The 23,419-nt window shown below is 39.7% G+C and overlaps 1 protein-coding gene across 20 annotated transcripts in view; it reads right to left on the bottom strand.

Annotated features, from left to right (window-relative positions):
• The window catches only part of NRCAM (neuronal cell adhesion molecule), a 263,101-nt gene that overhangs the window by 69,057 nt on the left and 170,625 nt on the right, over positions 1-23,419 (bottom strand). For 18 of the 20 annotated variants that reach the window (XM_088457770.1, XM_088457830.1, XM_088457808.1 and 15 more), the window contains 8 exons: positions 22,015-22,071; positions 20,041-20,152; positions 9,593-9,777; positions 7,458-7,589; positions 5,057-5,200; positions 4,813-4,921; positions 4,210-4,376; positions 3,970-4,117 (listed from right to left, as the gene is read on the bottom strand). In XM_088457770.1, coding sequence (XP_088313896.1) covers positions 3,970-4,117; positions 4,210-4,376; positions 4,813-4,921; positions 5,057-5,200; positions 7,458-7,589; positions 9,593-9,777; positions 20,041-20,152; positions 22,015-22,071 — 1,054 coding nt within the window. The remainder of the gene's footprint in view (positions 1-3,969; positions 4,118-4,209; positions 4,377-4,812; positions 4,922-5,056; positions 5,201-7,457; positions 7,590-9,592; positions 9,778-20,040; positions 20,153-22,014; positions 22,072-23,419) is intronic. The other 2 variants (XM_088457823.1, XM_088457886.1) reach the window with 1 other exon arrangement.

Below are 23,419 nucleotides of genomic sequence, written 5' to 3'. Positions count from 1 at the left end.
TTTAAGAAATCGCTGGGACATCCAGGAAGACAGTTGGAGATATGAGTCAGAAGAGAGGGGGAGAGATAAGGGGAGGAAAGGTAGATTAGTGGTAAGGTGGTTGTAGACAATCCGCTCAAGGAGTTTGGAGGCTAAGGGGAGGAGAGAGATGGGTCGGTAGTTAGAAAGAAGGTTAGGATCAAGGGTGGGTTTTTTAAGAATGGGGGAGACAAGGGCATGTTTGAATGCAGAAGGAACAATGCCTGATGAGAGGGAGAGGTTAATGAGGTGGGCAAGATGGGAGCAGGCAGAGAGAGAGAGGAAGCGGAGGAGGCGGGAGGGGATGGGATCAAGGGGGGATGTGGAAGGGGGGGAGGACCGGATGAGAGTCATGACTTCCTCTCCAGATACAGGGGAGAAGGATGTTAGAGTTGGTAAAGTTGATGGGGAGGGGTGATTTGGGTAAGGAGGAGGTGGAGAGCTGGGGGACTGGTATGGAATCAATTTTAGATGTAAAGTAGGTAGAAAAGTCAAGGGCAGTGAGCAAGGAGGGGGGACGAGGAGGGGTGGGCGAAGGAGGGAGTTGAAAGTAGTGAAGAGACGCTGGGGATTAGAGGACTGAGAGGAGATGAGGTTCTTAAAGTATGACTGTTTAGAGAGGGAGAGCGCAGCACTATAGGATGAGAGCATAAATTTGAAATGGAGAAAATCTGCCTTAGAGCGTGATCTTCTCCACTGTCGCTCGGCAGTTCGAGAACACTTTTGCAGGTATCTGGTGCATTTGGAATGCCAGGGTTGAGGAGTAGATCTGCGAGTGTGAGTAGTGATCGCTGGGGCAACAGAGTCCAGAGCAGAAGTAAGGGAGGCGTTGTATAGGGAAGTGGTTTGTTCAGGGCAGGAGAGAGAGAGGATAGGGGAGAGAAGTGAGTCAAGCAGGGAAGAAAAGGAACCTGTGTTGATAGCGTCAATGTTACACTTAGTAATGGAGGCTTTTGGAGGTAGAGGAGGGGAAGGAGAGAGGGACAGGTTAAAAGAGAGAAGGTGATGGTCAGAAATATCACAACGGTGTGTGAAGACCAGATCAAGCACATGGCCACTCACATGGGAGGGTGAGGAGGTCCATTGGGAGAGACCAAGTGACGATGTGAGGGAGAGGAGTCTGGAGGCAGAGGATTCTGTGGGGATATCAATTGGAATATTGAAGTCACCTAGGATAATGGAGGGAAGGTCTGAGGAGAGAAAGTGAGGGAGCCAGGAAGCAAAGTTGTCAAGGAACTTGGAGGGAGGGCCAGGGAGACGGTAAATGACAACTACTTGGATGTGTACTGGGTGGAAGAGGCGTATAGCATGGACTTCAAATGAAGAGAATGTGAGGGATGGTTCAGAGGGAATGGGTTGGTATGAGTAACCAGGGGATAGAAGGACCCCAACACCACCACCATGGCGACCCCCAGGTCGTGGGGTGTGGGAAAAGGTGAGGCCCCCAGAGGAGAGAGCTGCAGGAGAAGCGGTGTCAGAAGGTGAAATCCAGGTTTCAGTAATAGCTAGGAGATTCAGGGAGTTGGAGATGAAAAGGTCATGGGTTGGGACCAGTTTATTACAGACTGACCTGGCATTCCAGAGGGCACAGGATAGAGGGACAGAGTTTGTTGGAGAGATTTGAATGAGATTATCAGGGTTGCTGTAGCGTGGGGGTGAGATTAATTTGGGGGACCGAGCTGAATAGAGTGTAGCGATGGTGCGGACTCCAGTGCTAGAAGGGGAGCCAGTAGAAGGTGGGCAGGAAGGGAAATTAATGATGTGTGGATGGATGTGGGGTAAAGTGACCTGGAGAGGGGAGTGGGAGGAGGGATTAGCAGTGAGATTGTAGGAGCCCTGTGGAGTATAAGAGAATGAAAGTGGAGTAATGGGAGAAGATGAGGAGTAAGGTAAACAGAGGAGAGGAGATAAGGGGAAGAGGAAATGGAAGAGACAAGGGGGAAAGGATAAAGGTGGAAGCAAGGGGCAGAACAAAAGATTAGGTAGACACTGAGTGAAGGTCGGAGTTGAAGAAAACATGGTAATAGTAAGGATGTAATAGGGGAAGAAAAGTTAAAAGTAGGAATGAAGACAGAATGTAGGAGAGAGCAGATTTCTAGAAACGCAAGTAATAGTACAGTGTGGGAAAAGTGTCTGCACTGCAGAAGTTTATTATTGAGTATAAAAAAGTGGAGATTTGGTGGGAGCAGAAATTAAATCGTAAAATATACAGTGGTAGGAGCTAGATGATATAAGACTTAGAAAAAGAGCTCAGGTAAAAGTACATTATAATAGAGGTAAACTGACATAACACAGATAAGTATGCATTATATTATACAGGTATATGCAGTTATATTAAAACTTCTGTTAGCCGCACTGTCTTATTAAACTTCTGTTGGCCGCACTGTCTTATTAAACTTCTGTTGGCCGCACTGTCTTATCAACGCTTTACGTGCTAGGTCGCTGCCCCCAGGCTTGAACGTGTTACATCAGCTCATTTGTGACTGCATTGCAAGAAAAAATGGCTGCCCCACTTGTGATTTGCATGAAAGAAGAACAGCGTGCAGTGATTCGATTTTTGTGGTCTGAGGATGTGTCTGGTGCCGATATTCATCGAAGACTTTGTGCACAGTATGGAGAATGTGTTTTGTAGCGAAGAAGTGTGTATGAATGGATAGAGAAGTTCAAAGAAGGTCGCATGATGAGAGCATTGAGCGTGCATGTGAACAGATTCTGTTGGATAGACGAGTGACAGTGGATAATGTCGCAAATCATTCGGCCTAAAAGGACGAAGATTCACTTCTGATGAAGAGGTGAAGACAGCGGTGCATTCCTGGCTCGCAGCTACCTAAAACATTTTTTAATGAGGGAATACAAAAGCTTGTTGACAGATTGACAAAGTGTATTGAAAAGCAGGGAGATTATGTCGAAAAATAATGTATTTGTATTTTCTGAAAGTTGATTAAAATAAATTCTACAGCCAGAGTGCGGATAATTTTTGACTCAGCCTTGTATTAATATGGAACTAAAATATGACAGATGCTCAATTGAATCATAGTTTAATACTTAAATGTTTATTAAGGTCTAAGGCTGGGTACACATCAGACATCATATTGGACTATTTGCCATTTTGAGGTGAATTGGTGCGGCATATCGTCCACATCGTCTAATATGTATGCACAATCGCGCATTCACGTGCGTCGTTCATCGCATCTTCTCATCTTCTGTGCATGGCAGATGGGAAGATATCGTGAATGATGTGGTGCACATGGTTCACTGTGTACGGCAGACCGATATAGCTTCTCGATCTGGCCTCTGAAGATATACCTTGTCTAAGCTGGCCCATTATTCAAATTTCCCAGGGATCTTAAAGATGGTGGCATAGTGTGTACAGGAGTAACGCAATCCAATTATACGATATATGGTGCTATCGCTTTAATGAATGCACAGTGTGTACACGCTATGCTGTTTGTTCTGGGATGAAGGGAAAATCGTGTCGTTTGCCCGTCAATCTGATATGTACCCATCCTAAAGATTTGAAATTGCTGAAAATTAGTTTAGAAGATATGTAAAGTTAATGTATATACAGCTGATGGTAAATAATAGTTTATACTGGTAAATAATAGTTTTTACTTATATTCAATGTAAACTGGTAGTAAACACAGTGAGGCTTTGGTGTATAATACACATTTCCATACTGCAGATGTGCAATTAACGGGTGAATGCATACGTTAACAAGAAGACTTTGTTGCATCTTACTCTTCGACTCTTGAAGAAAAATGTAAAATAGCAAATTATGTCTGTGGTAAATATGAACATCACTATGAAGTAAGTTAAGTAATTGAGGAAAGTTACCTGTACAAAATCATCAGGCTGATGTTATTTAGCATACAGTACATGGAATCTAATCACTGTGGCCTACTGAAAAATATTTCATAAAAGGTAAGTAATTCCAATAAGGTATAACTATACCTCTCATCAATGGGTAGTTCACTGTTATCTTTCAGCCACAACACCTCTGGTTCCAGTGTGGGATCATGCCTAACTTTGCATTCAAAGAATGCACTACCATACTTCTGAATGACCTTGTATTCTGGTTGAGAAATAATCATAGTAGGATCTGAAAAATAAATCAGAAAATGAATATTGTATGTGTACATATCATACCATATATTTAAGTCCTGATTTAGGAGTTAAAACATGTATTTTTACCTTTGACTTCCAGTTCAACAGTTTTTTCGGCTGTTCCTAAATTATTTCTTGCTACACAAGTATATGAGCCACTGCTGTCTTTTTGTGCAACTGGTACTTCTAGTGTCCCATTTTCATGGAAGCTATACCCATTTCCATATAGAATACTGGTCTGCTTGCCTTTAAACCTGCACAAGGAAAAAAGAAAACCCCTGAAAACTGAAGGCTCAGCTTATCTTACTGGGCACAAGCTCCTATTTGTCCGCCATGTACATACACAGATAAACATGAGCGTAGGCCAATGTTTTTTTTTTCATTTTACATGTAGATATGTGCTTCAGTGTCTAAGATGCATATAGATAGTGCAAAATACATCCTACCAAATGTATGTTCCACCTCATAGAAAATATAAAAATAATGTCAAACAGCATGAATAAAAAGACCCACATGACATTGGGAACTCCTAAAATGAACATATTTAAAATTTCTTGTTCCATTAAACAAAAAGCACCTTTTGCAATTGTATATGGAATTAGCTGGGCTAGTGGGTTACCAGGTACACAGGAATGCCATATAGTTTTCAAATAAACAACTCATGCTTCAAAAGTAATCATTTTATCTTACCATTCTATATTAGGTACAGGTGATCCAAAAAATGGGCAGTCTAACAAAGCAGCACTGTTAGAAATGACTTGATAAACCTTTTGTGATGATAGAATCCGTGGCTTTTCCGCTGAAAGATAAATACAGACTGCTGAAGACTTCAGGCAGTAAAGGGAATAAAGCAGATGTACATAATTAAAATTCTATTAAAATTCTATTTACCCTACTTAAAAAATTGTCAAGAAGTGTAAATATGGGACCTTACCTAGTACATTCACAAATGCATTTGCCAACTTGTAGCCATATACATTAGAGGTGTTGCACTGGAAGACTGCGCTGGCTCGTTCCTGCACCTTCGTAAATATAACTGTATCACCAGCTACCATCCTACTGGGATCATTAGGAGCCACTGCAAACACAACAGACAACTTAATTCAGTTGAAAAAAATTACCTAATTTAAAAAAAAAAAATACATACATACTTTTTTCACTTGGGTTTTTAATACAGAAAATGTAGAGCAAGAAGTACATTCAATTAGGATATAAATATATTTTTTTCAATACAATTTACAGCATATTATATGTATAGTCATTAAAAAATGTGTTATTTATGAAAATAATGTATAGCTCAATTATTATCTACAGAAAAAAAATTAAATTAGACTCATCTGCATGTATTGCTAAGTGGACATTAGTAGCCTTCAGTTTCACCTATATTTCTGCTTTTAGATTTCCATAGAGAGAACAAATCTTTTAGCCTAGTAGAGCAATCAGTAGCAGAGCCGTAACTAGGGTGATGCAATCAGTGCCATGGCACAGGGCACCACAGGGCAGGGGGCGCTGTTTGGGCCTGTCAATTTTCTGTTTATTATCATTCTTACTTGTAGCTTCCTCTTCTTTTATCCCCAGCATCTCCTAGCCTCCACTATCTGCTCCCTAGCTCTTTCCCATGAGGCCATGACCCTTTTTCGGGTGCGTTATGTCCCTAATTGAAAAATAGGGGGGGCACTAATGGTCTTTTCTGGCACAGGGCACCAAAAACTCTAGTTACGGCTCTGATCAGTAGTAATGCCTTACACTTTACACAGTGGTGCTACCGCTACAATACAATTCAGGAAATGGTGCAATTGCAGCAGGTCCGTAACTAGGGGTGTGCAATGGTGCCACCGCTAGATCGCAGGGTTCTGTGGGTGGCACCGTCGCTGCCCCCACGGTCCCTGCATCTGGCTACCGGGGTGCCTGTAATGGCACCTTACAGCCAGACTCCCTATGACACTGCAACCTGTATGCTCTCTCCCTGCCCGGCCCTAGACCCGAACCTTCTCCCAGGCGGCTCTCTTCCTTTCCCTGTCCACTGTTTCCTCCTTCCCAATCTAAACAAACAGGACAAGCAATTAGAGAGCTCCATCTCCAGCAGCCAGAGCCACGGTCGCCCATTCTCCCTCAGCAGTGACACCCGGACACCGCCATTCTGCTTTCCAATAGCCAGCATGAGCGGAACCATGAGCAGGGGCACGGAGCTGTGAGTGTGTCCTCATCTCCTACACACCGAAGGTCCGGAGGAGTTTGTTTAATGTACCATAGTGGTTGTGCTAGTGAGCCGACCGGGTGTATCCCCTCCCGGGTGGTGACTGCGGTAGTGAAGTGCTGTGTGTGCTCCTGTGGACATGTGGTGTGTAGTGTGTATTATAGTGTAGTGTACTGTGCTGTGTAGTGTACTCGCGCTGGCTTTGCCCTTACCTGAAGCTTCTGGTAAGGGCACACACCTACACCCCCCCCATGTTGTGAGGATGTGTTTAGAAAATGAGTAGTTAACAGAATTGAAATATAATTACAAGGGACATCACCTGCATAGCCCCCATCCTCACCTGTTCACTAAATATATATTTATATAAGGTCATTTTGTTTTTCTAGTATTTTATTTGCTCCTCTGTAATAAATACTAATGTATTAAGGAGCTGATTCAGAGCCGTTCGCTAGATGCGATCGCTCGCTCCCTGCGTATGCAAATCCAGCACCATCTCAGCAAGGCAGGCGATTGCATGGTAAGACATTAGCACGCCCACTATGTCTTGGCGTGTGATCACTTAAGAGTATGCAGATGCCCACCAGCCACTCTTAAGATGCCCACTTGCGCACGTCATCTCCCGAAAGTGCTTGAAAACATTGGTACATCGAGCACCATCGGATGTGCTCACAGCGCTTGAGGTTGACTATACCTGCCCGCAAGCACTGCGATCACTTCAGTGTGAAATACAACCAAGTGACGTGTACAATGACGCTGCCTGTTAATTATGCACGCCTATGAACACTACCTGATCTCTCGCACTGGTTCGCGCACGCACCCTGCGATGCATACACATGCGCAGATTGCGAAAATCAGCCAGCTTCCAGCGAACGCATCCTAGCGAGCGGGTCTGAATCAGCTCCTAAATCCACAAAATGAGGCATAACCAAGTTAGGACAGGGTATTCCCACAATTTCAGATTAGAAACACTGGTTGGGACGTGCAATGGCACAGGTCGCAGACCCCCAGTTACGGCCCTGTGTGAAAAGCAACCTGCTGGTGTGTGACATACATATGTGAAATGTAGAATGTGTTGTATCAATAATGTAGGGTATATTTATTACAATTCAAAAACAAAAAATAGCAATAGCTTACTTACACTCAATTGCAACTCCATTGATTAACCAAGTAATAGATGGAGGAGGATTCCCATTAGCCCTGCAGATCAATGTCCCATCCTCTCCTGGTGACAGTACAAGATTCCTAGGGGCAGTGATCCAGTAAGGTGCAGCTACAGACATACAGAGGATGAGACAGAAACGTATCTTTAATAAACAGGTCAGTCATAGATAACATAGAATTTTGTAGCCATAAAATGAACTTCCTGCACCATCTCACCAATGTTTTACATACCATCACACACCATGGTCAGAGACATTAATCAACTGCAAACACAATTATCACATCAGACATCAGTATATCCTTATACAGTTTATACTTTTCTGCTGAGATGATAAATTATATGTAGAAAATAAAATCTAAAAACATTGAAAATCACAGTGTAACAGAATATAAATAAATTTATCTAGGAGAAAATAACAATTGCAGGAACAAATTTAGGGTTTCCACATTACCATTGACTTTCATCAAAACTTCATATAATGGGCCTGATTCAGAGTTGGGAATAGACTAAGAAAGAGTAAGTAACTGTGCATCTTGGTAAGATAATGCTGCACTGCAGGTGGGACAGATGCATGGCCGTAGAAAGCCAGCCCGGGTGAAGAAGGTGCGTGAGGCGTGGCCACGTTCCCTCCAGAAAAAAACTTTTTTGCAGTGCTTCGACGGGGGGCCGTGAGCCCCTCAGCCCAGTGCAAATCCAGTTGGGGCGCGATCAGTGTGATCGCTCCCCCACAGACAGAGGAGACTGCAGCAGCGTGTGCTGAACTGCTGACAGGTAGGAGGGAGCTGCATCGGACCCGGGATCCCACCGGGCTCCTCCTAATTAGTACCCACTCCTCCCCCCCTCTCGGCGCCCCTGGGCAGATGTAAAATGTGCAGAGAGAGTTATATTTGGGAGGAGTGTGTCCAAACTGACATCTAAATTGTAGTGTAATAATAAAGCTGTTCAGCATTTGTGGGCTACATACATAAGCAGCCACTATTTACCCCACATGCCAAAAAAAATGTATGCATTGTACTCCTTGCATCGCAACATGGTTTGTCCAGGTACAGTTACTTTATTCCCAAATCTGAATTAGGCCCAATAAAAGCAACTTCACATTCCCTGCACTTGCCTCTGTAATCTTGCTGAGGGAATCTAAATAGTCTGAAAATTAAATTATGCTGTAACTTTGTGACTAGGAACGTGGAGAGTTGGTGTAAATTTGATATTTTAAGGAAAACTATGAGTTCAAGTGTTACCTTATTCTCATGCTGGTACTTAAAAAGATCTGTTACATTGTTTGGTAAATGTGTTAATAAATTCTCTATCTCCATTAAATATTTAGGTTGTAGTAAATTTTAAAAGTATACACAGAATTACAGTACTAAATAGAGCAAGTCTACAATGCAGCGGTGCCACGTAAATAGAATCCGCACACAAAAGCAGTACTGTATATCATATGTGCTACTGTATATACCAAAAGGCAAAGCAAAGTCTACTGCACCTGTGGCTTTGTCAGGCATTGTTCAAGTGTGTACTGTGCAAATCTATTCTCTGTGCACAAGAAACGGCAATACACATTTCTATGGCACAGAATAGATTGTGGTTATTTTTTGCACAGTAAATCACTTGGGCAAGAATAGAAAGCAATACTTCAGATTACCATGGTAACAAGCTTCTGCTCCAACATTATCTGAAAATGGATAATAAAAGCAGGACAAAATATGAGGCTTTAAGCCCTGCTCCATTTGAGAGCTTAATGAGTAAGCATTGAGTAAAAGTTAAACAGTTTAAATCAGTATAAATGGGTTTGAGTGACTATGTATATTCAATAGCTATACTGTATAGTTTAATTATTTTTGGAAGCTATCACTGTAAGGCAAACCTCTTTTTTCCAAAATGTAATAAAAGTATAAATGATCAATGTAGCAAGATATTCTGAAAACCGCTGGACAGTACTTTGAGGTCTGCAACAGAAGCCGTCCGCTGATCTGCTCTAACCATACCAGTGATGGGATATATGCTGATTTGTCTATGTAATTCTATAGACAACTTTACAGTATATTGTACAGATCTAGCAATACCTTTTTTAATGTTTTTACATATTCCGCTATGATTTTAAAATCACCTACCTTTAACAATAACTGTTATGATATGGTGTATGGACCCTCTCATATTATGGGCTGTGCATCTATATTTGCCAGCATCTGCTTCTGACACATCAATTATCTTTAGGGTTTTATTAAAATTTTCATAAAAAACTCTGTTACTAGGCAACTCGGCTCCTTCTTTATTCCAGCGAATTTCTGGTGTAGGGCTGCAAAGTAGTAATGGAGACATTGAAAGAATTTTGACACACAAGCTAATTAATACATAACATTATAACAATGTTCTTGAAATACATATATATATATATTTCAACAGACTACAAGAAAGTGAATCAGTAATTTCAACTTCAAATGAAAAGGTTGTTACATAACCTTATTCTAGATACTGAAAGCTTTCTTTAATTATATATGTTTTGGGGCTCCTAGGATATAGAACTATAAAGAAAATGGCTATTTCCTAAAGTATATACTGACAACTGTATAAGCAAATATTCAAAGACTATGTATCCCAAAAATTTATACAAATATGTTTTATTAATTTACTGCCAGCCAAATAAAGTGATAGGATGCAACTCGTGAAACAGACATTATAGCCCAGGTGGTTCACTAAAATAAAAAGAACTTTAAGTTCTTGAAATTTCATTAAGGAAAATAAATTGTAATTTAGCGTAAAAAATAAGTATGTTTTTACATACAGTATATTATACATCAAGCACTGTTGGATAAATGTCAGTTAATGGTTTGCACCATTAAAAGAACAATGTTAAAATATTGGGAAAGCCCTAGTGTGCTTCATGGAAACATATTGGGCTTGATTCATAGATGGAAGCAAATGCCATCGCAGCTGCAATCTTTCACGAATCACAACTGCGAAAATATGCTAATGACTCAGTCACCACCCAGTGCTTACAGACGCCCACTGCAAGCATCTCACATTCGCCGCTAACGCACAAAACCGGAAACATCGAACGCAGATCATTAGGCCATCAGCCTTCTGACTAAGTCTAAGCTTTCTCAGACATAGCGGGTCTACAGAAGCGCTACTCTATGATACTGAGGAAGCCTGACTATCAGGTGAAACGTCGATAGTGGAGCTCATCAATCCTGTACAAGCCACCTGGCAATCTGGACAGAAGTAACGAGTAAGTCTGCCAGCAGACTCCTTCACCCACAGCCAAAGCAGAGATCGGCTTATTACTTCGGAATTCATACCGACAGTAGCCCTAAGTGGGAAAATTCCCCATACGGAACCCTGGACTAATAACCACGGGAACCTGCCAGCCGTTGTAGGCTCAGCAGAAGACTGCATAAGTTACGGACTTTTTGCTGTTATTTAACAAGTATATGAAGTCTCATCAACCGGTGGGGTGAGTAAAACGCCTGGAGCATATCATCATTACATTATCTATATTCACACAGCGGACTATTCATTTACATTTGAGAGACCAGTGCACATGAGTGATCAGTGTGCAGCAGCATATCAGTGAGGAAGAACCCACTAGGACAAGACTATATGTGGAACTTCGTCTAAATTACAGATCTAAGGTTACAATTATTTATTGACTTTTATGTTTATTTCTTGTGGATGTTAGTTTGTCCTGTATACCGGTATTAGGTGTCTAAATTTTATTTTTTATATTGACATAGTCTTATCTAGGTATATTCAATGTCACTATTTAAATAAATATAGTTTTAATTAAGATAAACGTATTCTGGTTATTATTACTACGCTATAGAGTATGCGCTAGAAAATCCTGTTTAACAACTCTCCGGCTGCGAGCAAGAACGCAGTGACTAATTTATGAACTCTTAGAAAACAGTGTTCACAAGGTCCGACACTCCTGCGTTTTTCTAACCACCCCCCGTTACATCCCCTAAGCGCTGACTACCTGTCACTCATTGTGCAAGTGTTTCCTCTGTGTAAGCGTAATCGCAATACAATAGCTATACGTGCTTACACACGTGCAATATCGGCAATGCATCCATCTCTGAATCAGGCCCATGGTCATTTCTGGGAGCCAATAGAGGAATTTACTAATGCAGATGTATACATCAAGGATCAGATACAAATTAGGGAGCATTTGGATGGAAATGAGGACATGGAACGTTGGATCCCAAACAAGGAACTGTCTATTCAAACCAGATACATACATTTGATGAAAATATACTAATCACAAATAAAAAAGCATGTTCCATCCTTTATGATAGGAATGTACTTGTCCAACCAGTCTACATGGTACATTTGCTGAGCAAAATGAGAGAAATTAATCTTTTTTTTTATTTTTTTTTTGCAGTTTTTCAACGTATTTTTTATTGTCAACAATCCCTTAGTTGTGTATACTTTCTGATAAACTAACATTAAATAAATATATGTAAATGTTAACAAAGTGCACCATAATGTCTAAATGTTGCCCCATAAATGTTCCACTTTTCAGCACGTAACACTTTATTTATATAGATGTTTAGTAAATATTACACATTATTATGATGTTTTATAGCATTTACACAAACTATTTTATATTTATTATATCAGGGTGAAATACCCCAGAAACCTACTTTTGAGCCATTTGACCTGCTCACTGTAACATATCATGTACTATATCTTACTGCTGGCAGTGTGCTGGTTTGGACAATGCCAACTACCCTCCCATACTCTTGAGGCATGATTTTCTAATGAACTATCAAAGAAATAAGATTGGTGAGATATGTTTCAATCATTCTACATTTTCTTGAATATCCTGATGTCCACTTACCTATCTTTTTGGAGTAAATGCATATGTTTTTACCACTTATTTTGATGACTAATTGTGGTGAAGGGATTTGCAATTATGTGTACAAATTGGCTGCAATGTAATAACATATACAATAGGTGGGGGAGAGTTATTTTAATTACAGTAGGGTGAGGTGGAAAAGAGCATTTAACGGTGAAGTCAGTCGCTTTCTATGCTATATGGGTGTGAGAAGGAGTTATTAATAGCCATGCCCCGGTTATGCTGGTCATGCCCAGAGTGACGGCATGGCATTGAATCCCCCCTCCAGAAATCCTGTGTTTGCCTCTGTGAGTGTAAATATGAAAATTGACTATACTCGGGATGTAGTTATGAGACCGGCGGCTGCAATGCCGCTGGTCTCAATAACAACAGGGAAATCCCGACAAGGAACTTAAGATAGGCGTCAAAATACCTACGCCTATCTTAATCCCGACGCCGGAAAGCCGAAGGATGCCAGCCCAAACTAGGTAAGTCCGGGGCGCCCTTAGTGTTAGCCACAGGGGGAGAGGGTTAAGTTTAGGGAGCGTAGCGGGGTTAGGTTTGGGGGGGATTAGGGTTAGGCACCCCTAGGGGGGGAGGGTTAGGCACCACTGGGAGGGTTAGGTTTAGGCACTAACGGGGAGGGTTTGGGTGTTGGGTGGAGAGTGTTAGGGTTAGGCTACAAGAAGGGAGGGTTAGGGGGGTAAAGGGGGAGAGTAAGTATACTTATCCAATCCCTGTCGGGATACCAACCATCGGGATGCCACTGTCGGTATTCTGACAGGAGGCATTCCGACAGCCAGCACTACATACCCATTCCCTTTACTCAGTTCTTCATTTATTTCCTTCAGGTTATCATAAAATACAGTTCTGTGCTGCATAATGTGCTAAATACACTGAATGAAAAGTTTTGTTCTTGTTTAAATCTACAGTAAAAAAAACATCTACAAAGAAGATAAAGTATGCAGTTTTGTACTGATAGAATCAGAAGCATCAATCATGTAATCTCTTGTCCACTACATTAATTTAACCAATGTCATACAAGCTATAAAACTGACATAAGCAATACAGCATACTAAGAAGTGCTCCTGGCCATTTCTTGTTATGTAAAAATGATCAATTACTGTGTCACGGACGTGTTATTTATCTGTGTTCCCACAATACACAAGTTTCTCTAAGTTAAATGAGGCAGAATAAACAAAAGGCTAGGGAATGACCAGAGAGAAAAACAGATCTATGTGGTGCCAGATTGTCCAAATAAAATAAATTGGATAACCAGCTACATAAAGCCACGCTGTTGTTTCATGCTACAATAACTCTAGTGCTCAGCACTTACTTAAAATGTACTGAATGTTTCAATTGATTTAGAAGTGTATCATTTTATATATATGAGAAAACAATGTAAGAGTCCATTAGTACAGTAGCTTAGAAGATGATATATTGACATACATTCAAGCTGCAAACTATTGTACACATGCAAATACATGCATGACATTGTATATATATCAGGGACGTGTAGTCAGGGTAGGCAGGGGAAGCAGAGCTGAGATTTGATAAAAAAATGATTAGAATAATAGAAAGAATATTTTTATAACTTGTAAACATCTTCTTTGTTTATTGTAATCATTTTTATAGTTAGGACTCACCAGCTTTGTGGAGTGCCCTGGGACTGCAGGGAGGCGAGAGATGAGGCAGCTATAGATATCAGCCTCACTTCTGTATAGTCAGACACTCCTTGCAGAGCTGGGGTGTGGCCCCACCACAGGCAGTAAGCTTCACAGAAGAGAGCAAGTAGAGGCATGCCTCTTAGTATGGAGGGCGTGCCTTGAGCACTGATGGACACCTTGGATGTGTCATGTGCCCAGGAAGTGCACTGCAGTGTTTAGAGATTGGAGCTCAGTCACCAGCAGCAAGAGAAGACTCAGTAATGAAGGTAACAGAATCAATGGACACTGAAGCTTAGTGTAGTGAGGGGAGAGTTACAGTGAGTAGGGGGAGAGACAGGCTCCCAGCACTCAGACCCATCTCCATGTGTGCCTCCTCAGCCATTGACCTCACCTCACTCATTTCCGACATCAATCATCGGACAAACATGCTGGTCAACCTGACGATAACGTCAGGTTCAGCATGTTGCCAGATGATTGATGAGCCTGCACTGAACGACTGCTCATTCAGTGTAGGCTTATCACAGACATAGAAACAATGTCGTAATCGTGCTGTCGTTTTTATGGTCTGCTAGTGGATGGGCAGCATAATTTATTTACTCTAGCCTACTAGATCTGGTTGCCCATTTACCACCATTCCATTTTTTATCTACCTAATATCTTCTCTGTAGCTTCACTCTTTCCCTCTCCTTTATAATGTAAGTTCACACAAGCAGGGACCTCCCTCTCGTTTCACCCACTCCCCTTAAGATCATGTAGCTAAGCTGCTAGGTTACATATGTAACTATGTATATGCAAGCTGGTCACATAAGCGTTTGTTACTTTTTTATCCTAGCTTATATAAACCAGTCAGCTTCTATCTACCATTTTATAGGATACTTGATATAATGATTGCTAGAAGCTGATTGTTTGTATGGGCAACTTCTCCACTTGTCTCTTTGGAAGGTTTGATACAACTCCCCCACAATCAGTAATGTTATTTTCTAAATTGTTGGGATTACTATCATGGGAAGATCTCAAGATCAGCCTTTTACACAGCTGTAGCTTGTCGAATTTGTGAGGTATGTGTTCCCACAATAGGTCTACCCCATCCCTTTTCCTACCAACTATTAGATTTGTGGTTAGACTTTGTGTCATTAAAATGTTCTCAACTCCTGACTCCCATCTTGTGTAACCCAGCATTATAAGGGGGCACTTCTACTTCTTAATTTGATGATTGGGTCCAAGCTGTCATTAAATAAACAACTGACTTTGCTACACAATAGGGTAAATGCACAGGTTCTCAAACTCGGTCCTCAGGACCCCAAACAGTGCATATTTTCCAGGTCTCCTCACAGAATCACAAGTGAAATAATTAGCTCCATCTGTGGATCTTTTGAAATTTGTCAGTCAGTAATGAATACACCTGTGCACTTGCTACGTGACCTGGAAAACATGACCTGTGTGGGGTCCTGAGGACCGAGTTTGAGAACCACTGAGTAAATGTAATAGCCTGCGATTTGCAGGTATCTGCAACTTCCCGATCAATTGATCAGCCAATATATCTGCCAGTGTGTACCAAGCAGTGGCGTAACTAGTGGCGTAGGGTGCAGGGGGTGCGCTTGCTATGGGGCCCGGCGGCTCACCAGCCTAGCAAGCATCCCCCTGCACTCTCTGTAGCATGGCCGGCCAAGACTTACTGGTGCAATTGGGAACGCTGGTCTCTGAAGCGATCAGAGACTAAAGACACCTCTGATCACTTCAGAGGCCAGCATTCCCACTGATGCAGTACGCAGGTGACGTCATGACGTCACCCTCGATGAGAGCCTGCGCCTGCTGCTGGAACTAGTTAGATCCAGTCAGCGGCAGCGTCTACGCGGGAGAGCTGGCAGAGTGGACTGGAGCGTTGCCCAGCGGCCAGCGTAAAGAGAGGTAAGTACTGCACCAGGGAGGGGGCCACAGCATAAAAAGGCACTACTAGGGGCATTACTGAGGGCACAGCATAAGGGGCACTACTAGGGGCATTACTGGAGGCACTGTATTAGAGGCATTACTGGGGGCACAACATAAGGGGCACTGCTAGGGGCATTACTGGGAGCACTGCATAAGGGGTAATACTGAGGGACTGCATAATGGGCACTACTTGTTGCACTGCATAAGGGGCACAACTGCAGGGGGTACTGCATGATGGGCACAACTACAGGAGACATTGTATAATGGGCACTGCATTAGGGGCACAACTACAGGGTGTATTGCATAATGAGCACAACTACAGGGGCACTGTATAGGTAGACCTGTGGGGGCCCCCGAGGAAATTTTTCTATGGGGCCCATTACCTTTGGTTATGGCCCTGGTACCCAGCATTATCAACTGTGTGACTGAGGCTTTGGTAGTAAAAGAGTATTTCTCCTCAGTTACACCCCCTACCCTCTTGGACCTTAACAAGCACTTTACGAAATTAATGTCACATATCCTAGTACCTGCGAAACGTATTTCAGCTAAGAATTACAAAAACACACTCCCTCCCTCTTCATAGGAACTTAAAAATGACATACAGAATGTGGCTGCCATGGAGAAGTTTATACACTGCCTTCATTATAGGGACCATCTCTTCACTCAAAAACTGTCTCCATGGTTAGTAACGGTCTGGACAATATATTTTCATCTGCACATTTTGATTATATATATATATATATTGAATTTCCCCTTGACATTTGCTACTCCCCTTCCTCTTTACCCTTCCACAGTCTTGTCCCCTCCCCCATATATAGTAAAAATAATCACAAATAATACTGTTTGCATTTCATTAATTAATCTTGTGTACAATGTCACAGGGTCCATAACCTTATTTACATTCTACACTGTGTTATGATATTATACTGACCTATTTATATAAATAGATTTAAAAAAAAATAATAAACGCATACATCTAAACATATTACCGCCAGACCCTAAAGTGACGGTTTTCTTCTTTCCACCCTACATTTCCATCTGGACCTTCAAATGCTGACCACAGTGCTTTCACAGGGCAATAGCCAGAATAAGAAGTGCTGTGAGTCTGCGTTTTGTTATATGTAAGATGGACAATTAAGCACATCTGCATGAATATAAATGTATTGCAATACCACATATTAGTAATTTTGATTCTTTTTTTATTTACTCATTTCTTGTCCATGTGAAAATTTGCACCTCTTAAGTAATGGCAGTATACTGCACAATTCATTTTGAGAGTTTTTTTTCATTAAAAAAAAACCAAAACTTACTTATGGGGGTTAATATACTGGGTATCGATATTTTGAAAAATATACTTACCTATGTAGATATAGATTAGATATAGAATAGGCTTATTATGTGTTGACATAGTGCAAAGGTTATAAAATTGTATACTTATTATGTTACTGTGTTTTTTTTATGTTGTTTATTATTTGATATGCCCGATTTTCTAAATGCATATATTTGTGGTTATGGCGTGAATATAATATTATCTTTTATAATATAAGTATCCATGGCGGTGGATATTAGAAACCGAGTATCTATCAGTCTTATATAAGTGCAATACGATGGTGTCATTTACATAAGAAGCAATGAATATGTGAAACGCATGATCCACAGAAGAATCAGGGCATGTGGAATGCACGATCCACAGCGCATGCGGCTCATCCCAAAATGAGACTTGGGTGAAGTCAATACTGTGCATGCGTGAACCGGAAAATACTGGTATATAAACCACAGAGGCGGGACATTAATCATACCTTCTGAGCAAGCCGCTGATATTTTGTATAGGCGGGGAAACGTGTTAAAGATTTTACTTCGTTGTTTACATTGCTCCAGTCAGTGCCACTGATCTGTGCATGCAGCATACAGCTAAATCTGCCGATTGCACTCTCCTGGGAAGGCTGCAAAACGTGACTACACCAGTAGTTGTGAGAAAAAGGCTTCCATTTAAGTGAATTTGACTCCTAAGGAATAAGGAATTTACAAGCTGCGGAAATTACCCATTGTTTAACCTTAGTGAAGGCGTTATATTATTACCTGGCCAGGATCAGCACAAAGTGGGTAAATATGCGGTTTCTTAATACCTACTAATACCTCAGAGGCGAGTGACCGCTAAGCGAATGGATGGAGGAAATTCACACTGAGAAGCCATACTAACATCAGTGACTGTGACTACTACATTTAAGCCTATTGTTAATAACTATAATTGCTGCTACAACTAACAACTTATGAGCTTTTTCTATGTTTGACTATTCAGTGATACTACAGTGGATGCTATTGCATGTTTTATAGACATATTTTAAAAAGTATATTATTATAATTAACACCGGACGGTATATTTGTTATATATATTGTATTCATTATTGTATATATATATATATATATATATATATATATATATATATATTATTTTTATATATTAAAATACCTATGTACAAGCGCTGTCACTTAAGTTTTGTTTTTCTGTGAATTGAAGGGCTGAGTATTCTCTTATTAACAGCAGCAGGTGAAATAGGTTATTATACCAAATATTTGGATAATAGTGCCAGGTCTTTTGTTTACACTTTAATACTGCTATATTAAGTTTCATTATTTTCACATTTGTAATAAAAAAATAGTTTTTGGATGCCCCTCTACATTGTGGTCTATGGCAAGGTACCACTAGTTAGTGCCTTTCAGGCAGGAAAGCACAAGGTAATGGAGGGAATGTAACTCCAGCTACAACTGCAGCATCTGGGTTCACATTTGAAATTATGTTCAAGCAAATCAATAATCATCAGTTGACTTGTTCAAAGTTGGTATCTCAAGTGGCCTGTTGTAATTGTCTGACCTTGTGAGCAATAATATGACTTAGTCGATTTAGTAGAAAATTGCTTTTGTCAGTGTGCTTGGGGTTGGGGGCGGGATGCCGGTGCTTAGGATGCCGGCGGATACAATCCCCACGCCGGCATCCCAACAGGGTTAGGATACAGATACCTGTCTGTAAGTATCCTAACCCTACCCCTAAACTTAACCGTCCCTCCCCGCAGCCTAAACCTAACCTTCCCACCTGCAGTCTAACCTATACCCCCCCCCCTCACACAGCCTAACCCTCCCCCTAGTGCCTAACCCTAACTCCTAAACCTTCACCTAACCCCAATACTTAGAGGTGGAATGCTGGCGGCGGGATTCTGATTGGTGTTGGGATATAAACTACTAACTTACATAATGCATCATACTGGTACCCATAACCTGTAAATATATTACTACAAAACATTTTCCTTATGGAATTGCAGAAAGAGTAGTCAAATTGTGTTGTGCAACTGTCATTGTGCCTTTTGTAAGTCTAGCCCTGTCTGACTAATATCTAAGTATTTTGAGCAGTTGTCTATAATACCACAGGATACACTAATACCCCTTTCCGACAGAAAACCAAATTCCTGGGTCAAACATTTCTACCCGGTTATATGCTGATCTGCACGGGTCCTTTTTCTGTCTGGAAGGGTCAACCGGGTCAAAATTTCCGGGACTTCGATCCAGATTTTTACCAGGGTCAGAGATCTGAGAATTTCGACCCGGGTTGACCTTTTCAGACAGAAAAAAATACCCGTGCTGATCAGGAAATTACTGGGTAGAAATGTTTAACCCAGTCATTTGCTCTTCTGTCTGAACAGGGGTTCAGGCTGGGAATGACAAAACGACCTGGCACGCAAATGCCGGATAAAAGACGGATTTTTGCAAACTTATGTCTGAAAGTGGTATAATTGTGCAGTAAAGGCCTGTGCCCTAGAGAAAGAATATAATATTTCATTATACAACAAGTAAGGATATAGCACTGTATTTATTTAGAAAAATAAGAGTGAATGTATGTAATATTAATGGAGAAAACAAAAATAAAAATGTGATAATGGGTGATGGGAAAACACAAGAATTGAGTTCTTCACATTTTAAACATAGTGTGTGTTGAGGACTATTTTTATTTCTCATAACTTGCTAATATAGAAGCTTTAAATATGATTTTGACATGACTTTTAACTAGTTGATTGTAAAGTTATTCCACAAAACCAGACACAGCACAGTAGAGTTCTCCTAGTTAGCAACTTACAGTCCTTCAGCGATACATTCCAGCATGAGAACTTCCCCTCTTAGCACCGTTTTATTACTTGTATGGCCGGTGGGAACCAAAAAACTTGGACTTCTGTTATCTACCGGACTATCTAAAGGATTAAAACAATAGAAGATAAATCATTACAAAATCCTACACATATGGCATAAAAATAACTACAAAGATTATTTGTAGAAATTATCAAACAGGAGTTAAGGGAAAAAGATTCTAGAAAGGTGTAGAATAAAGTAATTACACAAGTCATGCAAAGATGTTTCCATAATGTTTCATTTAATATTATGGATTTTACCTTTGGGGAACAGCTACAAAGAAAGCAAAATTAACTCTATGAATTTACATGGACAACAGGTGTCAGATTAATTTTTTATTGGATTCTACTGTATAAAGTAGAACAGATTTTATTACTTTTCTAATTTTTTTTTATGTTTTATTTTTATCAAAGATCCTGCTAGAAGTACCAGCAACAGACCTATTTTTTTTTAATGAACTATCATATGTGTGATTCATAGAATAATTAACATGAGCCTGCCCCCTGTGGAGCCTAATTTATGTAGGCTTCTACGCAATGGCTTGGAAAAGGAATATGAAATACTATATTGCTTGATTATGCGAACACTGGGACATGTTTCATCTAACAAAAAAACAGACATATTACCCTGGTGGGATTGAAATTTACAGATTTAAAACTTAAAAGTAAAAAGCTAAGCTTTGCCTGTAATATTTTCAGCTGAGATTACAATAAAATATTAATCTATTAATAAAGCAGTACCCAGTTAGAGGACACAATTACAACAAATCTGAAAGATTTATTCAGATGTGGAGTAAATTTTTTTTTGTTGTGCTTATATTCTATATACGTGCAGTATTATTCTACATACATATGGATATTTATACTCTATCGAAAACTGCAAAACATGTAACAAACTTACAAATGTGAATAATGGGATTTTTACGAGCTTAGCTGTATAGATATATAAGCTTACATACTTTACATTGTATCCATTAAGTTCAAATTATTTTGCTTCCAAAATTTAACATTTTCCCCCATAATATTCACATGAGTTTTCATCTGTTTGTCAATGTCTGTGTGCAAAACCATTTTTTTCTAAAGCGCAAAAAAATCAAAACACAGGAATGCTATTTAAACCAATAGAATATTTTTTTTGTGACTGGTTGTAATATAGAGAATATATACTGGCAGGGAAACAAAAACAAACTCGCTATATGACATGAACATATTTTCAGATAAACTACACACTTATATGGAAAAAAAAGTGTTTGAAAGTACGCTGTTCAGAATAACACTAATATAATGGGAAGTGTATTCAGCCCTTTTGTATCTTGCTTTTTTCAAGATACAAAATGTAATAATAACAAACTAGCAGCACTAATTGATGTTGTCTATAGCTATTTACTGTATATAACACTGTGCTGCATTATATGGCCCACTATTTAGCAATCTTCTTTTGAAAATTGTGATTTTGGCACCACTTAAAATATTAATATAAAATGTATTTTAGGACTACATTATGTTACTTATAGCCTGGGTAACTGAACTATAAATGTATTTTACAGCCGTAAGAATCCAGATGTTAATTTTAAAAGACTATTGTTTCATTCATCAGTGAATAAACAATTACTACTTTGTTCAAAGAAAACATAAACAGGATTAAATGTGTTTTATTGACAATTTCCACATTTATAATATTTTACTAATTCTTTAGACCCCATATACTTAAATAATAGTGTATTATCATGTCTTATTTTTATTAATGTTACTTAATTAGAAGTGTCATAAGGAAAAGTACAAAGTAATTTATGAAAACTGCGAATGGACTTTGAAGAAAGACAAAATATCTTATCTATATATTAGAAGGTTAAAATAAGAAGTAGCTTAATTAATTCTAATATTAAAGTATATGCTAATTAATATTTTATTTTACCAAAACTCACCACCATAAAAATCAGTGTCAGTTAAATTAGCAGCTATAGTTTCATTCAAAGAATTCACTAAAAAAAAAGAATAGCATAAATATTTCACAATAACAATTAAAACTATTACTAAAAAGAAAAGCATAATTACAATCTTCCATCGTCTTAGAGAAGTATTATGGCATAATTTCACAAATTGACAAAAAAATATCGGAATATTTTTACAAGAAAAACAATAAAGACTTTCTTTAAATGTATTAACTTTAAAAATCTAAATATAGAAGTTAATTCCACTCTGGAACTGAGCAAGTAAAAAAAAGATGACTATAATGCTATCAGAAATGCAAGTGCTGCAGTGTTAACCTATTTGAGATATTAAACAATATTGCAAATCCCAACAGCATTGTTCTTTGGGTTACTGAAAGCTTTCACAGCAGCATAATACAATGGGTAATATGTGCTTAAAATAAAAACAAAACAATACAGTTCTGAGCTCATACATCTAGCCTCAATAATCTAAATCTTTTTATCCACTCCCTCCCCTTACCTCCACCCTATGCAGAAACCACTGCAAATGCAGAGTTCATGTCCTTAATCACAACACCATGTAATCCATCAAAACAATAGCAGGTCTGAATCATCAGGCCTACATCAGGTGTAGTAAAAGAGAGAGAACATAAGAAAATGCACTTAGGGCACTATTCTCATCTGTGGCCAGTGAGTATATAAACCTGCTCATATACAATTTGTGATAGTAGGGTACATTTACAAATGTGCAATAGTACTTTATTTTCAGCACGCAAGATGGCAGTGTGCAGATTGTACTACATGTCCAAAAGAGTTGAGCTCATTGAGGGCATTCGGAGTTAGGTGTGGATTAGGCCGACTGCTGTTATTTTGTGTTAAAAGATGAGATTATTAAAATAATACAAAGTGAATTTAAGGGGGAGTACCCTGTTTTGCAGGAGGATGAGCAGAAGTTTAACTCAAGCATAAGGACAACATATTTCCACCTTTTCATTACTGCACAGCTCCCAGCCATTTTCCAGGAAGTGGCCCGAAAAGGGTCACGTACAACTCAGAAAGACTTTATAACATAATTGTTAGAATCAGACACAGAGAACCAGGGGTTTATTTACTAAAGTGCGGGTTTATTGAAGTGGAGGTGTTGCCCATAGCATTTATCTAATACCTCCTAGAAGATAATAGCTAGAATCTGATTGGTTGCTATGGGCGACACCTCTTCTTCTATAAACCTGCACTTTAAAAAATATACCCCCCAGTATGCTGCGGGGTAAAACACTGCAGTAAAACAATAAACAAGTCAGAAAACACTGCTTTACATCTAGCAGATACATTTCTATCCTTCTCTGGGAAGAGACTGATATTTCACAACACACATCTGTCAGATGAAGCTGCAATTTTC

The sequence above is a fragment of the Taudactylus pleione genome, unplaced genomic scaffold, assembly GCF_031769625.1.
Source record: "Taudactylus pleione unplaced genomic scaffold, aTauple2 ptg000041l, whole genome shotgun sequence".
NCBI lineage: Eukaryota > Metazoa > Chordata > Amphibia > Anura > Myobatrachidae > Taudactylus > Taudactylus pleione.
This window is presented reverse-complemented; position numbering and strand designations above follow the sequence as displayed.